This window comes from Bos javanicus, chromosome 26 (assembly GCF_032452875.1).
Source record: "Bos javanicus breed banteng chromosome 26, ARS-OSU_banteng_1.0, whole genome shotgun sequence".
Lineage (NCBI taxonomy): Eukaryota > Metazoa > Chordata > Mammalia > Artiodactyla > Bovidae > Bos > Bos javanicus.
Window position 1 is genome coordinate 10425624 of NC_083893.1, and position 15757 is coordinate 10441380.

At 37.7% G+C, this 15757-nt stretch overlaps 1 protein-coding gene across 1 annotated transcript; it reads left to right on the forward strand.

Annotated features, from left to right (window-relative positions):
• The first annotated feature begins 237 nt into the window (after positions 1 to 237).
• On the forward strand, positions 238 to 12626 carry LOC133239078 (gastric triacylglycerol lipase). Its single transcript, XM_061402634.1, has 10 exons — positions 238 to 263; positions 1360 to 1468; positions 1684 to 1801; positions 2550 to 2748; positions 3847 to 3956; positions 6799 to 6935; positions 8807 to 8953; positions 10130 to 10201; positions 10621 to 10692; positions 12314 to 12626. The coding sequence occupies exons 1-10, from the start codon at positions 238 to 240 to the stop codon at positions 12548 to 12550; spliced, it is 1227 nt and encodes a 408-aa protein (XP_061258618.1). The 3' UTR covers positions 12551 to 12626.
• Positions 12627 to 15757: the final 3131 nt, after the last annotated feature.

A 15757-nucleotide genomic window follows, 5' to 3' on the forward strand; every position in this document is an offset into this window, starting at 1 on the left:
GTTAGTACCACTGAACTATCACTAGGTTGTAAGTTCCTTGAAGGCAGAGAACATGCCCTTCCTTCATGTTTTCCTTGGGCCACTTTTTTTTTTTTTTTCTTGGTCAAATGATCATGTCAAGTTTAGAGCAGAAGACTGCAGCTGTGGAAACCTACAGCCATATTTGGCTATGATGTATTTGAACAGAGCCTAGGGGAAAATGTTAAGTCTGAAACTGAAAAAATTACATGGTTGCAAATGGAACACAATGGAGCATTTGCAAGGTAGGGGTGGGAGCAGGGGTATGTTAGTGCAGGCATCCCTTGGGAAAAGTATTCATTAGGAAAGGGGAAGAGTTGATGGTGATCTTTGTAATAGGAATGGAGAGGAATCAGAACACCTAAAGTTAAAAATAGAGCAGTGGTTATTGATTGTCATATTTATCATGTGAGATACAGCGGGTGAACAAAAGAGCTATTAAGTAGGTCATCTTTGAATCCAGATATTTTAAAACAATAATATAAAAATTTATCTGTATTGTCAATGTTTGAGTAACATTTGGTCTGCCATTTTGAGGGGATTAAAGCAAGTTTTCACATACAAAAGAGACAGACTTCCTTGTTTTATTTACAGTTTCAAGAAAGACAACCATTCTGAGTGTTAGCTTTCTCTCCCTTTTCTGACAGATGGCGTATCATTTTCTTAGGGCTGCTGGAGCAAAGTACTACAAGCGGGTTGCTTAAAATAGCAGAAAATTATTATCTTACATTTGTGGAATCTGTGAATCTAAAACCAAGGTGTTTGAAGGGCTATGCTCCTTCTGGAACATATAAAGAAATCTTTCAATGTCTCTTCCTAGGTTTTGGTAGTTTGCCAGTAATCTCTTTTGCCCCGTGGCTTCCATTCTCTCTGCCTTCACATGGCCGTCTTCTTAGAAGAAGACCATTCATATGGGATTAAGGGTTCACCCGACTCCTGGATGGCCTCATCTTAACTTAAATTTCATCTGTAATAACTCTACTTCCAAATGCAGTGACATTCAGAGATATTGAGGACTTCAATATATCTATTTTGGGGGTGTCAGTGGGAGACCAACTCAAACCATAACTGATGGTAAATAGCAAATATCTACAAGGGTAGGTTGATATAAGGTCCTTTGGAGAACTAGAATCATGTACATAATTGAATAAATTACCAGAATAGCAGAAGTGTTATAAAAGTCTTCTAATTGACAAAGTGATGAGAAACAGGAGAACGATATGACAGAGAAGGTAATAAGTGAAAAATATGTGAATAAAAGAGCAAGGCAGCTCAATATCATGACTTCATGTTATATAGTAGTATTTACCACATAATGTAATAACTTTTTTCCCCTAATAGGTTGAAAATGTGGTGGCTACTTGTAACAGTGTGTTTCATCCACATGTCTGGAAATGCATTTTGTTTCCTTGGAAAAATTGCTAAGAACCCTGAAGCCAGTATGAATGTTGTAAGTTATTCATATCACTAATATTTTAAAAACACTTCCAAAGATATTAATGCTATTTGCTCTCATTAATTCTTTTAAAATATATTTTATTATAAAGTTTGAAATATTTCTTTACATAATATATGTTAACAATCAATAAGAAGTTTTATGATAAGAATCATAAAAATGGCCCAGTAAACTCATGAAGCTAATTTTTGTTTTTTTCCTCCATTCAGAGTCAGATGATTTCCTACTGGGGCTACCCAAGTGAGATGCATAAAGTTATAACTGCGGATGGTTATATCCTTCAGGTCTATCGGATTCCTCATGGAAAGAATAATGCTAATCATTTAGGTAGGACTGGCTGTTGTTCACTCACTAAGTTGTGCTCCACTCTTTTGCAACCCCATGGACTGTAGCCTGCCCGGGTCCTCTGTCCACGGAGTATCCTGGCAAGAATACTGATGTGGGTTGCCACTTCCTTCTCCAGGGGCTCTTCCCAACCCAGGGACTTAATCCACACCTCCTGTGTTGGCAGGCAGATTCTTTACCACTGAGTCACCAGGGAAGCTTGGGGGGACTGGAATGAGGGAAAAGATGAGTGTCTCGAATCTTGAATCAAATACGTTCCAGTCAAATTTATTCTAATTCTAAAACATGAGATTAAGTTATTCACAGGGAAAAAAAATCCTTGAACCACCTTGAACTTCTGAGATTAAGCTGAGGGTCTGAGTGACACCAGATTTACATTGGCTTCTATGATGTGAAGCACACTGGCCCACAATTTTAGTTTGTTGTGCTGGGTGGGAACTCAGAGTCCCTGAATAACAAATCCACTTAATTAACAGTATGCTGAATTTCTTTATAATATAATTTTTCAATAGCTTTTTGAGTTTAACTGGCATGCAACCAACTGCACCCAATTTAAAGTATACAGGTGCACATATTTTGTCATCTGAGAAAATATCACAGCAATTAAGATAACAATTTAAAAAATATTCACCTCACCAAGCAAACTTATTTAATTATAGTCTTCCTATATTCATGTTTATCTAAGAATAAGGAGTGAGTTTATAAAGGTTTGAATAATTTTCTTCTTTAGGTCAGAGACCTGTTGTGTTTCTGCAGCATGGTCTTCTTGGATCAGCCACAAACTGGATTTCCAACCTGCCCAAGAACAGCCTGGGCTTCCTCCTGGCAGATGCTGGTTATGACGTGTGGCTGGGGAACAGCAGAGGAAACACCTGGGCCCAGGAACATTTATACTATTCACCAGACTCCCCAGAATTCTGGGCTTTCAGGTAAAGAAAGGGAGAATTAAAAATAAACATTGAGTTAAAAATCATCAGTATTCGCTGCTTTCAATCCAGTCGTATCTTAACAAATCACACTTTAAGTAGGAGGAGAAGGAAGTCCTTTGATGCTAATCTATCTTAGATTTTTCATACACCTCATTCCAAGGGTCGTTTTCCTCCTAACTGTGATCCCAGTGCCCACTATTACAAGATTCCCTGAATCTGCTTTTCCACAAGGATTGAGCAAAATGAGTAAGCAAGGAAATTTGTTGCCCTCAGCAATTTCTAAAGGAACATCCACATGGATTTAAACCCAGCTGGGGTTCATGGACAACATCTCTCATCAGCAATAATGAAATGGAGGGGGAGACAATGAAATTCAGACACCATGGAGAGATTATCAAAGATTTTCTCTTACTGGCCTTCTGGTGCCTTACTTCTGGGAATTACTAGTGGAAGTGGAGAACAGAAGAGAAGTTGGTTGATGGACCTGAGAAACAAAAGCGCTCTAAAAATTCTAGGAACTGAAAGGAAGCTCATCTGTCCCAAGCGTAGTGAGGATGAGGAAGACCAAGAGGAGAGGAGACTAGAGATGCTGACAAGCCCGGATCAGGGTGGGCAGTGTAGGTCACCATGAGGGCCTTGGAGCTCGTTCTAAGTGTAAGAAGCCTCTGGAAAGTTTTATCAGGGAGGGGCATAGCCTGTTCTCATTTTCAAAAAATTATTCTGGATGACTTGTAAAGAATAAAATAGAGAAATTATTCATATTTCACGGTAGTGGAACACTAAATACAATTATTTAGTGTATTATTAAATCATTATTAAATCTGACAGTCAGACTCAGGGATGGAAGTAGTCCCCAACTACAAATACTATGGTGTTTCACATTGGATCAAATTGCAGCTACCATGTTGTACTTTAGAAATAATGTCAGCTCTTTAAAGAAGTCACCCCCAAAGAGCCCTGACACTCAAATAGTCTATAAGCAGCAATATTTAGAGCATCCAGTTTTCTATTTTTCAAAGGAAGCTTTAGCTTAAATAGGTTTGACTTACAGAAATTATAACAAAGATGTGTATTTAGTTTATTTTGTCTTTTTTACAGCTTTGATGAAATGGCTGAATATGACCTTCCATCTACAATTGATTTCATCTTAAGGAGAACAGGACAGAAGAAGCTACACTATGTTGGCCATTCCCAAGGCACCACCATTGGTAGGTAAAAGCAATTAGCAAATAGTGTAGTTCGTATAGATCCTTTACCAGTGGTCGTGCAGTTATGTTGGTCTTCATGCTTGCTAATTGCTTTCCATTCATTATATACTGCAATGCCTACAACAGCCCACTGATATAAGACCATTATTATTCCCATTGTATGTATCAGTTCAGTTCAGTTCAGTCACTCAGTCGTGTCCGATTCTCTGTGACCCCATGAATCGCAGCACGCCAGGCCTCCCTGTCCATCACCAACTCCCGGAGTTCACTCAAACCCATGTCCATCGAGTCAGTGATGCCATCCAGCCATCTCATTCTCTGTCATCCCCTTCTCCTCCTGCCTCCAATCCCTCCCAGCATCAGGATCTTTTCCAACGAGTTTACTCTTCGCATGAGGTGGCCAAAGTATTGGAGTTTCAGCCTCACCATCAGTCCTTCCAATGAACACCCAGGACTGATCTCCTTTAGGATGCACTGGTCGGATCTCCTTGCAGTCCAAGGGACTCTCAAGAGTCTTCTCGAACACCACATCAATTCTTCGGTGCTCAGCTTTCTTCAGAGTCCAATTCTCACATCCATACATGACCACTGGAATAACCATAGCCTTGACTAGATGGACCTTTGTTGGCAAAGTAATATCTCTGTTTTGAATATGCTATCTAGGTTGGTCATAACTTTGCTTCCAAGGAGTAAGCGTCTTTTAATTTCATGGCTGCAACCAACATCTGCAGTGATTTTGGAGCCCAAAAATAGGCAAGCAAATAGTGGGTGAAGAAATAGTTTGTGTAAGATAACATAGTTATTATAAGTAGGGTAGCTCAGATGCCAGGTCCAGAAATCTGACATCCAAACCAATGCTCTGAAACTTTGTACCACATGGTCTCTGGTCTCAGTTTATTTCATTCAGTCAATCCTATTTATGGGTCTCATATAAGATATCCTAAGGTTACAGCAAAAAAGTAAATAGTTTAAAATCTCTGTCTTTTTACTACGAATACTCTAGCAGGTGGAGGCAGAGAAAATGATAAGTAAATACATACGATGCTAGATAATGGTAGCATTTTCTATGAAGAGAAAAATAAATCATGGAGTCAGATTGGGGAGCGTCAGAGGGGTGCTTATGACTGACTCCTATGCTTTATTACAGAACATGTTGAACAAACTTAACCTTTTCTCAATGATACAGGGTTATACAATTATTGCACTTAGCTGAAATGCAGAAATGTCCTTAAGATTTATTGAGGTAAATAGAACCGCTTGTCCTGAAAGAAAATCACTCCAAGCTACTGGTCGTTTGACTATTTAAATTTTGAACATTTCCATTCTTCTTACTCACCAGTCGACAGTTTGTCATTGTGTCACCATACTCATAAATTTCAGGAAGTTGTTTCTGCCTTCTATTTTATATCTACCAGTCAATCTGCTGTGTACATGAAGTTTAGTGAAGTATCCTTGATGGAACTGCATCTACAATGGGATTAAGCTTGTTTTGAGAAATTACCTGTCCGACCCTATATGGACCTACTGACTCCCACTCAGTGTCAGTAATGCTGCTACTAATACTCTAGCAGGAGGAGACTGACTCTCCTTGCGAATGATTCCTGCATGCTCTGGGTGACCTGCTGGCTCTTATCTTCAGAGTTAGGAAGCCAGATAAAGAACTCCTTAATCAACACAGTGCTATTGGAAAGAATGTTCTTCTTCCAGTGGGGTCAGGCTGGTATTTCTGAGTTGCATAAACCTGAAAAGTTTTTTTTTTTTTTTTTTTGCTGTATTTAAGTTTTGCACAAATCTGAAAAGTTTTGTTTCAAGCTGCTCTTAAGTCTAGTCAACATGTCATTATTAACAGTAAGGAGAGATTGTCCTATGAAATTCAACTGTAAAGAATTTAAGTTAATAATTGTTTGATTAGAACCCAGTCTACCAGTCTATTTATATGGTACTGTTCATGAAAACAATTAAAAGTAGATAGGGGCTGAAAATATTGTATACAAATATTGGAATTATCTCAGCCACTCATTTATTAGGCATTACTATGTGACTAGTTCCTGGTAAATATTTTACACGATTCAACTTAATTATTTCCTAAACAACCTAAGGAAGTATTCATTATTATACCTATTTTTAGATGAGGAAACTAAAACTTTTAGAATTTAGGTCTCTTTTCCAAGGTCACAAAGCTAATAAACCACAGAACTAAGTTTCAAACTCTGTTTCAACAACAGTTCAAATTTGTGCTTTAACCTTTCCACTTATATACCTTATTCATGTTAAATGTTAATTATCTCATTTTTATGAGATGAGATCATTTTAAACTGAACCAAACCTGTTGTAATATAAGTTATAATACTTTTATTACCACGTGATTATTCTAAAGTTGGCTTGTTTTCAAAAGTCAGATAAAAGAGTTAAATGTAACTTTTGAAAGTTCTAACCTCATGTCCAGGGCTTCCCAGGTAGCTCAGTGGTAAAAAATCTGCCTGCCAAATGGGAGATGTGAGTTAGATCCCTGGGTTGGGAAAATCCCATGGAGAAGGAAATGGCAGCCCACTCCAGTATTCTTGCTAGGGAAATCCCATGGACAGAGGAGCCTGCTGGGCCCCAGTATATGGGGTCGCAAGAGTCAGACACGAGTTAGCAACTAAACAACAATAGCAAACCTCATGTCCCCAGAGACTCTACGAAAATAAAATATACTAAAATCTGACCATTTTGTTGATTTCAGGTTGTCCCTTAGTAAGTCCAAAGTAATGATGTCCTACTTGTAAATCTCACACACACACACACACACACACACACACACACACCCCTACCTTTACACATATTCCTTGTTCTGTTTCAGGTTTTATCGCCTTTTCTACCAATCCCACATTGGCTGAAAAAATCAAAGTCTTCTATGCATTAGCCCCAGTTGCCACAGTGAAGTACACCAAGAGCCTGTTTAACAAACTTGCACTTATTCCTCACTTCCTCTTCAAGGTATGTGTTTCCCTTTACCCGGATGTAAGATATTGAATTGTTTGTGGATTTCAAAGTGATAGAAAGAGAAAAAAAATCTGGTGGACAATCATGTTTATATCCAAGAATGGAAACGAATGTGTTTATATTATATTTTGAATAGCACTCACCATGTTCGAATCCCCATTATAGTTTAAGAGATCCCCACTTTTTTTAATTCTCCATTTCTTTGTGTGCTAGCAACACCTGGGAGTGTTTTTGCTCCTTCATGGATGTTTCTTTACCAAGTATCCACACAAGTCTTCAAGGCTGTTTCCACCCTCAGCATGGGGAAGAGGAGCTAAAAGCAACACAAAAGAATCAAATAAAATACTTCCTAGTATTTTATTAATAAAATACTACCTAGTCCATGAAAAGTGGGAAGAGGAAGAACAGGAAAGAAAGGGAAGGGAAAGGAAAAGGAGAGAAAGGGTAAGATAGTGGTGAAGTAAAGCAAGAACTTGGAGAGCCCTCATCAAATACCCTTGGCTTTCCAAGTCTTATTCCTAAGAGGTCTTTACTCTTTAAATAGGGCTTTCATAGGGCAGTAGAATAGATTTCAATAAACTGTAGATATTATGTAGGCATATATGTTAGGGATTTAATAATCTTTCCTTTATCCAAAGTTTAATCACCAACTTCTCCCACCCACTGAAACCAACACACACGCGCACACACACACACACACACACACACGTACATTCCATTAGGAGAACAGTTTGCCTCAGGCTACAAAATTTAATGCTGCCATTGTCTTCTATGGTTGTGTGCTGTTCATTTTTTATTTTCACTCAGGTGTGTGCTGTTCATTTTTTTCTCACTAAACTAACACAGGTGTCTAAAACCTAAAAGATTTTTACCTGCAACTATATTTGTAAAACTTTTACTCAAAATGTAAAATTGTGTGATGACCCTGAATATATTTACAGGCTGCACTGATTCAGAACATGTTTATTTTTTACTTGTATTAAGAATTTCTGACAGGCAGTGTAGAGAGGGGTTTAAAAAAAGATAGTATTAGACCTTAAGTCTGAACCTTGAGGCTTGGATCAGGATTCTAGCTGCAATCCAGTTCTCACTAGACCAGATCCTGACTATTTATTAGCTTTCTGTTCTCCTGTATAAAATGGGGATGACAGAGTACAAACTACCAGTAATAAATAAATAAGTCACATGGATAAAATGTCCAGCAAAGAGAAAACGGTCAATACTTTATAATAGCTTTGCATGTGTATATTTTTGAAACTTTGTGTGTAATTTTGAAAATATGGAGTCACTAAGTTGTATAACTGAAACTAATATTATATTGTAAGTCAACTATACTTCAATAAAAAATGAATAAAATAAAATGGGGGTAACCAAGTGTCAACCTTCCTCAAGAATAATGAGGGTGAGTCCTTTCAATTATTAAGCTACCAAACCTCTTTGTCTTTTTAATGTTTTCATGAAAATATGGCTTGAAGTCATCTTTTTCCCTGCTGATTTTTTGACATTTATTGCTGAAACCACACATCTTGGAACTTACTTTTGATATTCTACAGTGTTGTTTTATGATTTAATCCCATAGCTCCTATTACCCTAACTAGACTGTACCTCTTTACACATTACAATTTTCATCAGCCAGTACAGTTCTCAATGCAACAAAAAATACCTAGTATTCATATCTGCCCTGCCCATTCCACATCTTTATCATTGGGATTCAATGAGAGAAAGTATTTAAACTTCCTAAGACAACATATAGAAATACTGAAACAGACATTATAATGTATATTCTGTCAGTAAACTATACAAATTAAGAAGTCTTTTCTGCAGCTTGTTATTTGCAAATCTGTAATGATGCTTTTATTTTTCAGATTATATTTGGTGACAAAATGTTCTACCCACACACTTTTTTGGAACAATTTCTTGGTGTTGAAATGTGCTCCCGTGAGACACTGGATGTCCTTTGTAAGAATGCCTTGTTTGCCATTACTGGAGTTGACAATAAAAACTTCAACATGGTTTGTATGCCCTGAAATTTCTATTCTGATTATTTTGAGCTACACTCTTAATTCCTTGTCTTATCATCACTTAGGAATGGTACTTTATTAGAACCAGGAGTCACTTCAAAATTCTGTCCAATATGCAGATAAGCCCAAGAGAAGTCACAAGTCATGGCTCCTAGTTTTGTTGCCTCCAGGTCCCTTCCATAACCTCATTGTGCTCTGAAGTAAACAGCTTGTAGAAAAAATAAAAACAGAAAACTCGCTACTCACTTCTGATCACCTGAAAATCGTTGTGACATTTAAATTCTGTGAGGTGAGGTATGGAACCATGTTGTCAAGTTCCTCTGTAGGAAAAATACGTCTAGATATTGGATGAATATTATTTAAAATATTTTAATGCCGATAGTCAACCCTATAAACTTTACAAAACTTCTTTCAGAGCAACTCTTTATGTAAGATCTTGTCCATACTCTTTACCTTCTATTTCATTTGCTTTGCACCAAGTGGATGCTTAAAAACATAATGCAGTATTGCAAAGAAGTTAAAAATATGGATTCAGGTTAAAAGCATAATTCAGATCCTACCTTTGCAACACACTTGAACTCCTTCATTTTGATTCCTTATCCATGAAATGAGTCATTGTGAAGATTAAGTGAGCTAACATATGTAAAGTATGTACTGTGCTCAGACATGTCTGATTCTTTGCAGTCCCATGGACTGTAGCCAACCAGGTTCCTCTGTCCATAGAATCTCCCAGGCAAGAATACTGGAGTGGGTTGCCACTTTGTACCCCAGGGGATCTTCCTGACCCAGGGATTGAATCTGTGTCTTGTGTCTCCTGCACTGACAGGCAGATTCTTTACCATTAGCGCCACCCGGGAAGCCCCAACATGTGTAGATCATAGAACAAAACAATCTAGCTCAAAGTATATCATATTTTTCATGTTTTATATTATACATTGACAACTCTTCTCACTAAAAATTGTTTAGTTTAGCTATACATCCTTGAAATTAGCCCATATAATCAGAGTTTGCAAGTCATAAAGTGATGTACAACTCTTTTGCTCATATCCTGCCAGTAATGCTGCTGGTAAAACTTGATATGGATCAGAAAAATTTAAGTCTTAGGTGTTTTCAAGAAACTGAACGTATATCTAAGTGTGTGTGTGTGCTTATGTGCTTGCTTTCTAGAGTCGCTTAGATGTGTATATAGCACATAATCCAGCAGGAACTTCTGTTCAAAACACCCTCCACTGGAGACAGGTATCATTTCAAGCTGTTAAAACTATTGTGGGCCTCAACCATCACCAATTTACCTAAAGCAAAGTCTTAAAATAGTCTCTCAAAGGTTCCTAGCAGGGAATTTTTCTGGCCTGGGACTACCAGGTGAAATTATCAATCCATGTGAATGAAAATCCTATAAAAGCACCTATGGGAGTTTTGGGTAGCAAGAAATAAATGGTTTTCACGACTTGAGTGGCAAGAAAAATTATTTAAAGGAGAGCTGCATTTAAACTTGAATAAATTGTTCTCTAGGATTAATAGTCTTCATTCTTGGAATGAGAAAAAAATAAATAATATTTAAATTAAAAGTAAACTACTTGGAAATGTTGGTATGTTATTATCCACACAGCCAAGTAACTTTTTAAAATTTCTTAGTGTTTTTAATTTCTCTCCATTAGGCTGTTAAGTCTGGGAAATTCCAAGCTTTTGACTGGGGAGCCCCATATCAGAACCTAATGCATTATCATCAGGTAAGCATCTTAAGTAGTAGTTATTCACATTTTGAAAGACAAAGATATAAAAGGTTAAAGATGAAATTGCAATAACTTTACATGTATTTTCCAAAGTCAAGTTGTTGTCCAGACCGCAGAAGTCTGTCTAATGCCACCAGGGGTGATAAGTTCTGGAAGTTTCTTACTGCAGTTGTGTGGTACTTTGAGGGCAGCTGAATGAGCACAGACACTAGAGCGTGAAGGCTCTGGGGAAGAATCGGAAACCAGCAGCACCTCAGATGCTGTCTTTGTCCTGGGCTCTTAACACTAGTAACCAGAGACTCCATCCTGGGTGGGGAAGCGGGTGAAACACCCACTCCCAACTCCATGCTCCCTGCAACCAAGCCAAACACAACTCAGGATGGTGTCAGCTAACTGGGGAAGTGATGATGATTTAAGATCCAGAAGCTGGTCCTGTAAAACACTTCTAACATTGGCATATGAGTGAAGAAAAGTGGATTTATTCTCATGGGCATTCTCCACACTTTTCCCTTCTGTCCAACATATAAAGGAGCATAATAAAGTATTAAAATATTATGAAAAATACATATAATAAAACATTTCTTTGTGAATTGGCTATGACATAAGGGTAAAGAAATTTTAATGTATTAAATCAGAATTCTTGAGAATATCATCTTTAAAAACTAACAAAATTCTCTGTGAACAGTGGGAAAATTAGTAGTGATTTTCTTGTCCCATTGGTCTGCCTTTAAAATCTGTGCAAATGGTGATTTTTGTCAAAACAGGAAATGGGGCTACTGATAGATTTTCTAAGAATTTGAACCTATATTTAGTAAAAATCAGGCAAGTATTTAAAATACAACTCATTTAACAAACTGACTACCTTTCCAATGACTATACTAGGAAGTCAGACAAAGTAAACATAAATGACTCAGCCCATTTTGAGAAGCTTATACCTTTAGAGCCTTTAAATTCTTAAGATTTAATTATGAAACTGAGTCATGCCACTTGTAACAACGATGGACCTTGACAATATTATGCTAAATGAAATAAGTTATTCATATACAGATAAATATTATATGATCTCACTTAAACGTGGAATCTAAAACATGAAAAATCTGGAATTAATAGATACAAAAAAAAGATTGGTGGTTGCTAGAGACATGGGCAAAATGGATGAAGGTGGTCAAAAGGTATGAACTTCCAGTCATAAAATGAGTAAGACCTGGAGATGCAATTACAGTGTGGAGACTACAGTTACTAATATTGCACTGTACGTTTGAAACTTGCCAAGACAGTAAATCTTAAAAGTTCTCTCTCTTTCTCTCTCTCCCACTCTCTCTCTCTCTCTCTCTCTCTCTATATATATATATATATATGTATATAGTATATATAATTATATATATATATATATATCTTTATAAAACCACACACGGTGTTAGATGTTAACTAGATTTTTTGTTGTCATCATTTCACAGTGTAGACGTGTGGAATCATTGCTGTGCACCTGCAACAAATATAATGTTATTTATAAATTATCTCAATTTTTAAGTGATATCTGATTTACCCACTGAATAAGTATTGAGTTTAAAGTGAATTTACTTATGAAAATTCTGATTCTTTTCCTCTTGTGTTTTAGCCCACACCTCCCATCTACAATTTAACAGCCATGAATGTCCCAATTGCAGTATGGAGTGCTGACAATGACCTGTTGGCTGACCCTCAGGATGTTGACCTTCTGCTTTCAAAACTCTCTAATCTCATTTACCACAAGGAAATTCCAAATTACAATCACTTGGACTTTATCTGGGCAATGGATGCACCTCAAGAAGTTTACAATGAAATTGTTTCTTTGATGGCAGAAGACAAAAAGTAGCTCTGGATTTAGAGAATTATTAATTTACTTTTTCCAAAATAGTTTCTTCTCGCTTACATGATTTCTATACTGTTTTAAATGCAATGCTTCTTTCTGTAATGTTGACTTTCAAAATATATTAGCATCAACAAACTTTTCATTGGTCATTTTTAATTGAAAAAAATGCTTTAAAATTATTTTTTCCCTTGGAAATGTATCTAGAAACTCTTGAGAGACCGTGAACTCAGAGAGGTGAAACTTCTCTTCCAATCCTCCCATTCAGGTTTCTTCTAAACTCCAGGTAGACAATGAGCCTTGAATCATGAGTGTTGCCAAGAGACAGTCCTGGGGTTAACTATTGATGCCTCTTCGGCACACTTGGAGATTGAGTAGAATGTTTTCTATCATCTACTGTTGCTAAAGCTTAGTCTCTTCATTTGTGCAGTGGGGCTATCACTTGCTCTTTTGACTGTTACACTCCATGAGAGGGCAAAGTAGACTGTAAGTTGAATTGAGGTCAGCTCACTTACCCTTTCTAGGGAGAAAAGAACACAAGTAGGTTAGGAAGCAACTGGCAACCCCAGTTCAGGAAGTTGGGAGGTAAAGGATTTCTTACCCTCAATATTGTTGACATTTGGGGACAGATTTCTTTTTATTTTCCTGGGCATTCTGGGATATTTAGCACCATCCCTAGGTTCTACTCCCCAGATGCCTTGAGTAGAGACCCTCCCTGAGTTGTGCCTCATACATACATCATACTTTGCACCATCATATTGTTGCTCACATCCCCCTCCAAAATTTGGTCTAATTTATTTTGGGGCTACAAGTATGTATTCATATTCTGTGTATAACTCACAGGAAGACCAATATATCTGAACTGTGTTGTGATCTAAAACTTACTAGATATGATGCAATTCATATTTTTAAAAATCAAGATAATCTTAAATTAAAAGATACTAAGCATTACCTAGCTTAATCCCTATCATTTTCCAAATGAGGATATTGAAGTTCATAAAGGTTGAGCACTTTAATAAAGGATATGTGATTGGCATTGTCAGAGCTGAAATCCACATATTCTAGTTCAAATACTCTTCTGCACAAAGTTAATTACACAGCTCTGTTGCATTTTCAAATTAAATATTTCTAGAGTTATCTAAGAAGGGAAATGGAACAAGGTGATGCTTAGGATTTTATAAAGTATTACTCAGATTATTACTGGATATCTGAGTTACTAGGCTCTACATAGACATCTAGTAAGGGAAAAATGCCAGTTCAATGGGAGTTTTCTCTGCTAGTGTGAAAGAAGGTAGAAGTAGCTAAGTAGATGTTAGAAGAAAAGAGAAGAAATACAGGTCAGAAAAAAGTAAAGAATGGAAAATATTGGAAGACACAGGAAAGGATTTATGCTTTCACATGCAAAACTTTTTTGCTTTGCTATGTCTCAGCTGGTCATTTTTGCAGCCCCACTCAAAGAAGTCAAATCACAAAAGCCATGTATAATCTAAACAACACAGGAAAAATTACTTAAAGCATACAAGGAGGATGCCACTCTAGAATTTCCTATATTGAAAATTTCCTATTTTGAAAATAGCACTTCAGATCAGATTCAGAACAGTCGCTCGGTCGTGTCCCACTCTGCGACCCCATGAATCGCAGCACGTCAGGCCTCCCTGTCCATCACCAACTCCCGGAGTTCACTCAGACTCACGTCCATCGAGTCATTGATGCCATCCAGCCATCTTATCCTCTGTTGTCCCCTTCTCCTCTTGCCCCCAATCCCTCCCAGCATCAGAGTCTTTTCCAATGAGTCAACTCTTCGCATGAGGCAGCCAAAGTACTGGAGTTTTAGCTTTAGCATCATTCCTTCCAAAGAAATCCCAGGGCTGATCTACTTTAGAATGGACTGGTTAGAGCTCCTTGCAGTCCAAGGGACTCTCAGGAGTCTTCTCCAACACCACAGTTCAAAAGCATCAATTCTTTGGCGCTCAGCCTTCTTCACAGTCCAACTCTCACATCCATACATGACCACTGGAATAACCATAGCCTTGACTAGACGAACCTTTGTTGGCAAAGTAATGTCTGTGCTTTTGAATATGCTATCTAGGTTGGTCATAACTTTCCTTCCAAGGAGTCAGCATCTTTTAATTTCATGGCTGCAGTCACTTAGGGAAACAAATTAAAACATAGATGAGGACTGTCTGCTTAGGTAATACACCTTAAGTAGTTTTTAGATGGGTTGCTCATAATAACAGTGTATGCAAAACCTCATCAAAGATATTAAATTATAGCTGATATAAACTATAAACAAGTCAACTATTTATAACAGGTTGGTAACATAGCAAGGTATACAGTAAATATGGATCTATATTTCAACCTCAGAGCATTGTGAGGATTTCTGTATTCATTTTGAACAACTATCTGTTGAATGTCTTCTCTATGCCAGAGAGTTTAATATAATTAATGCATGATCCATGATCAGATCAGATCAGATCAGTCGCTCAGTCGTGTCCAACTCTTTGCAACCCCATGAATCTCAGCACGCCAGGCCTCCCTGTCCATCACCAACTCCCGGAGTTCACTCAGACTCATGTCCATCGAGTCAGTGATGCCATCCAGCCATCTCATCTTCTGTCGTCCCCTTCTCCTCCTGCCCCCAATCCCTCCCAGCATCAGAGTCTTTTCCAATGAGTCAACTCTTCGCATCAGGTGGCCAAAGTACTGGAGTTTCAGCTTTAGCATCATTCCTTCCAAAGAAATCCCAGGGCTGATCTCCTTCAGAATGCACTGCTTGGATCTCCTTGCAGTCCAGGGGACTCTCAGGAGTCTTCTCCAACACCACAGTTCAAAAGCATCAATTCTTTGGCGCTCAGCCTTCTTCACAGTCCAACTCTCACATCCATACATGACCACTGGGAAAAACCATAGCCTTGACTAGACAGACCTTTGTTGGCAAAGTAATGTCTGTGCTTTTGAATATGCTATCTAGGTTGGTCATAACTTTCCTTCCAAGGAGTAAGCGTCTTTTAATTTCATGGCTGCAGTCACCATCTGTAGTGATTTTGGGGCCCAGACTTTATTAAGTCTGACACTGTCTCCACTGTTTCCCCATCTATTTCCCATGAAGTGGTGGGACTGGATGCCATGATCTTCGTTTTCTGAATGTTGAGCTTTAAGCTAACTTTTTCACTCTCCACTTTCACTTTCATCAAGAGGCTTTTGAGTTCCTCT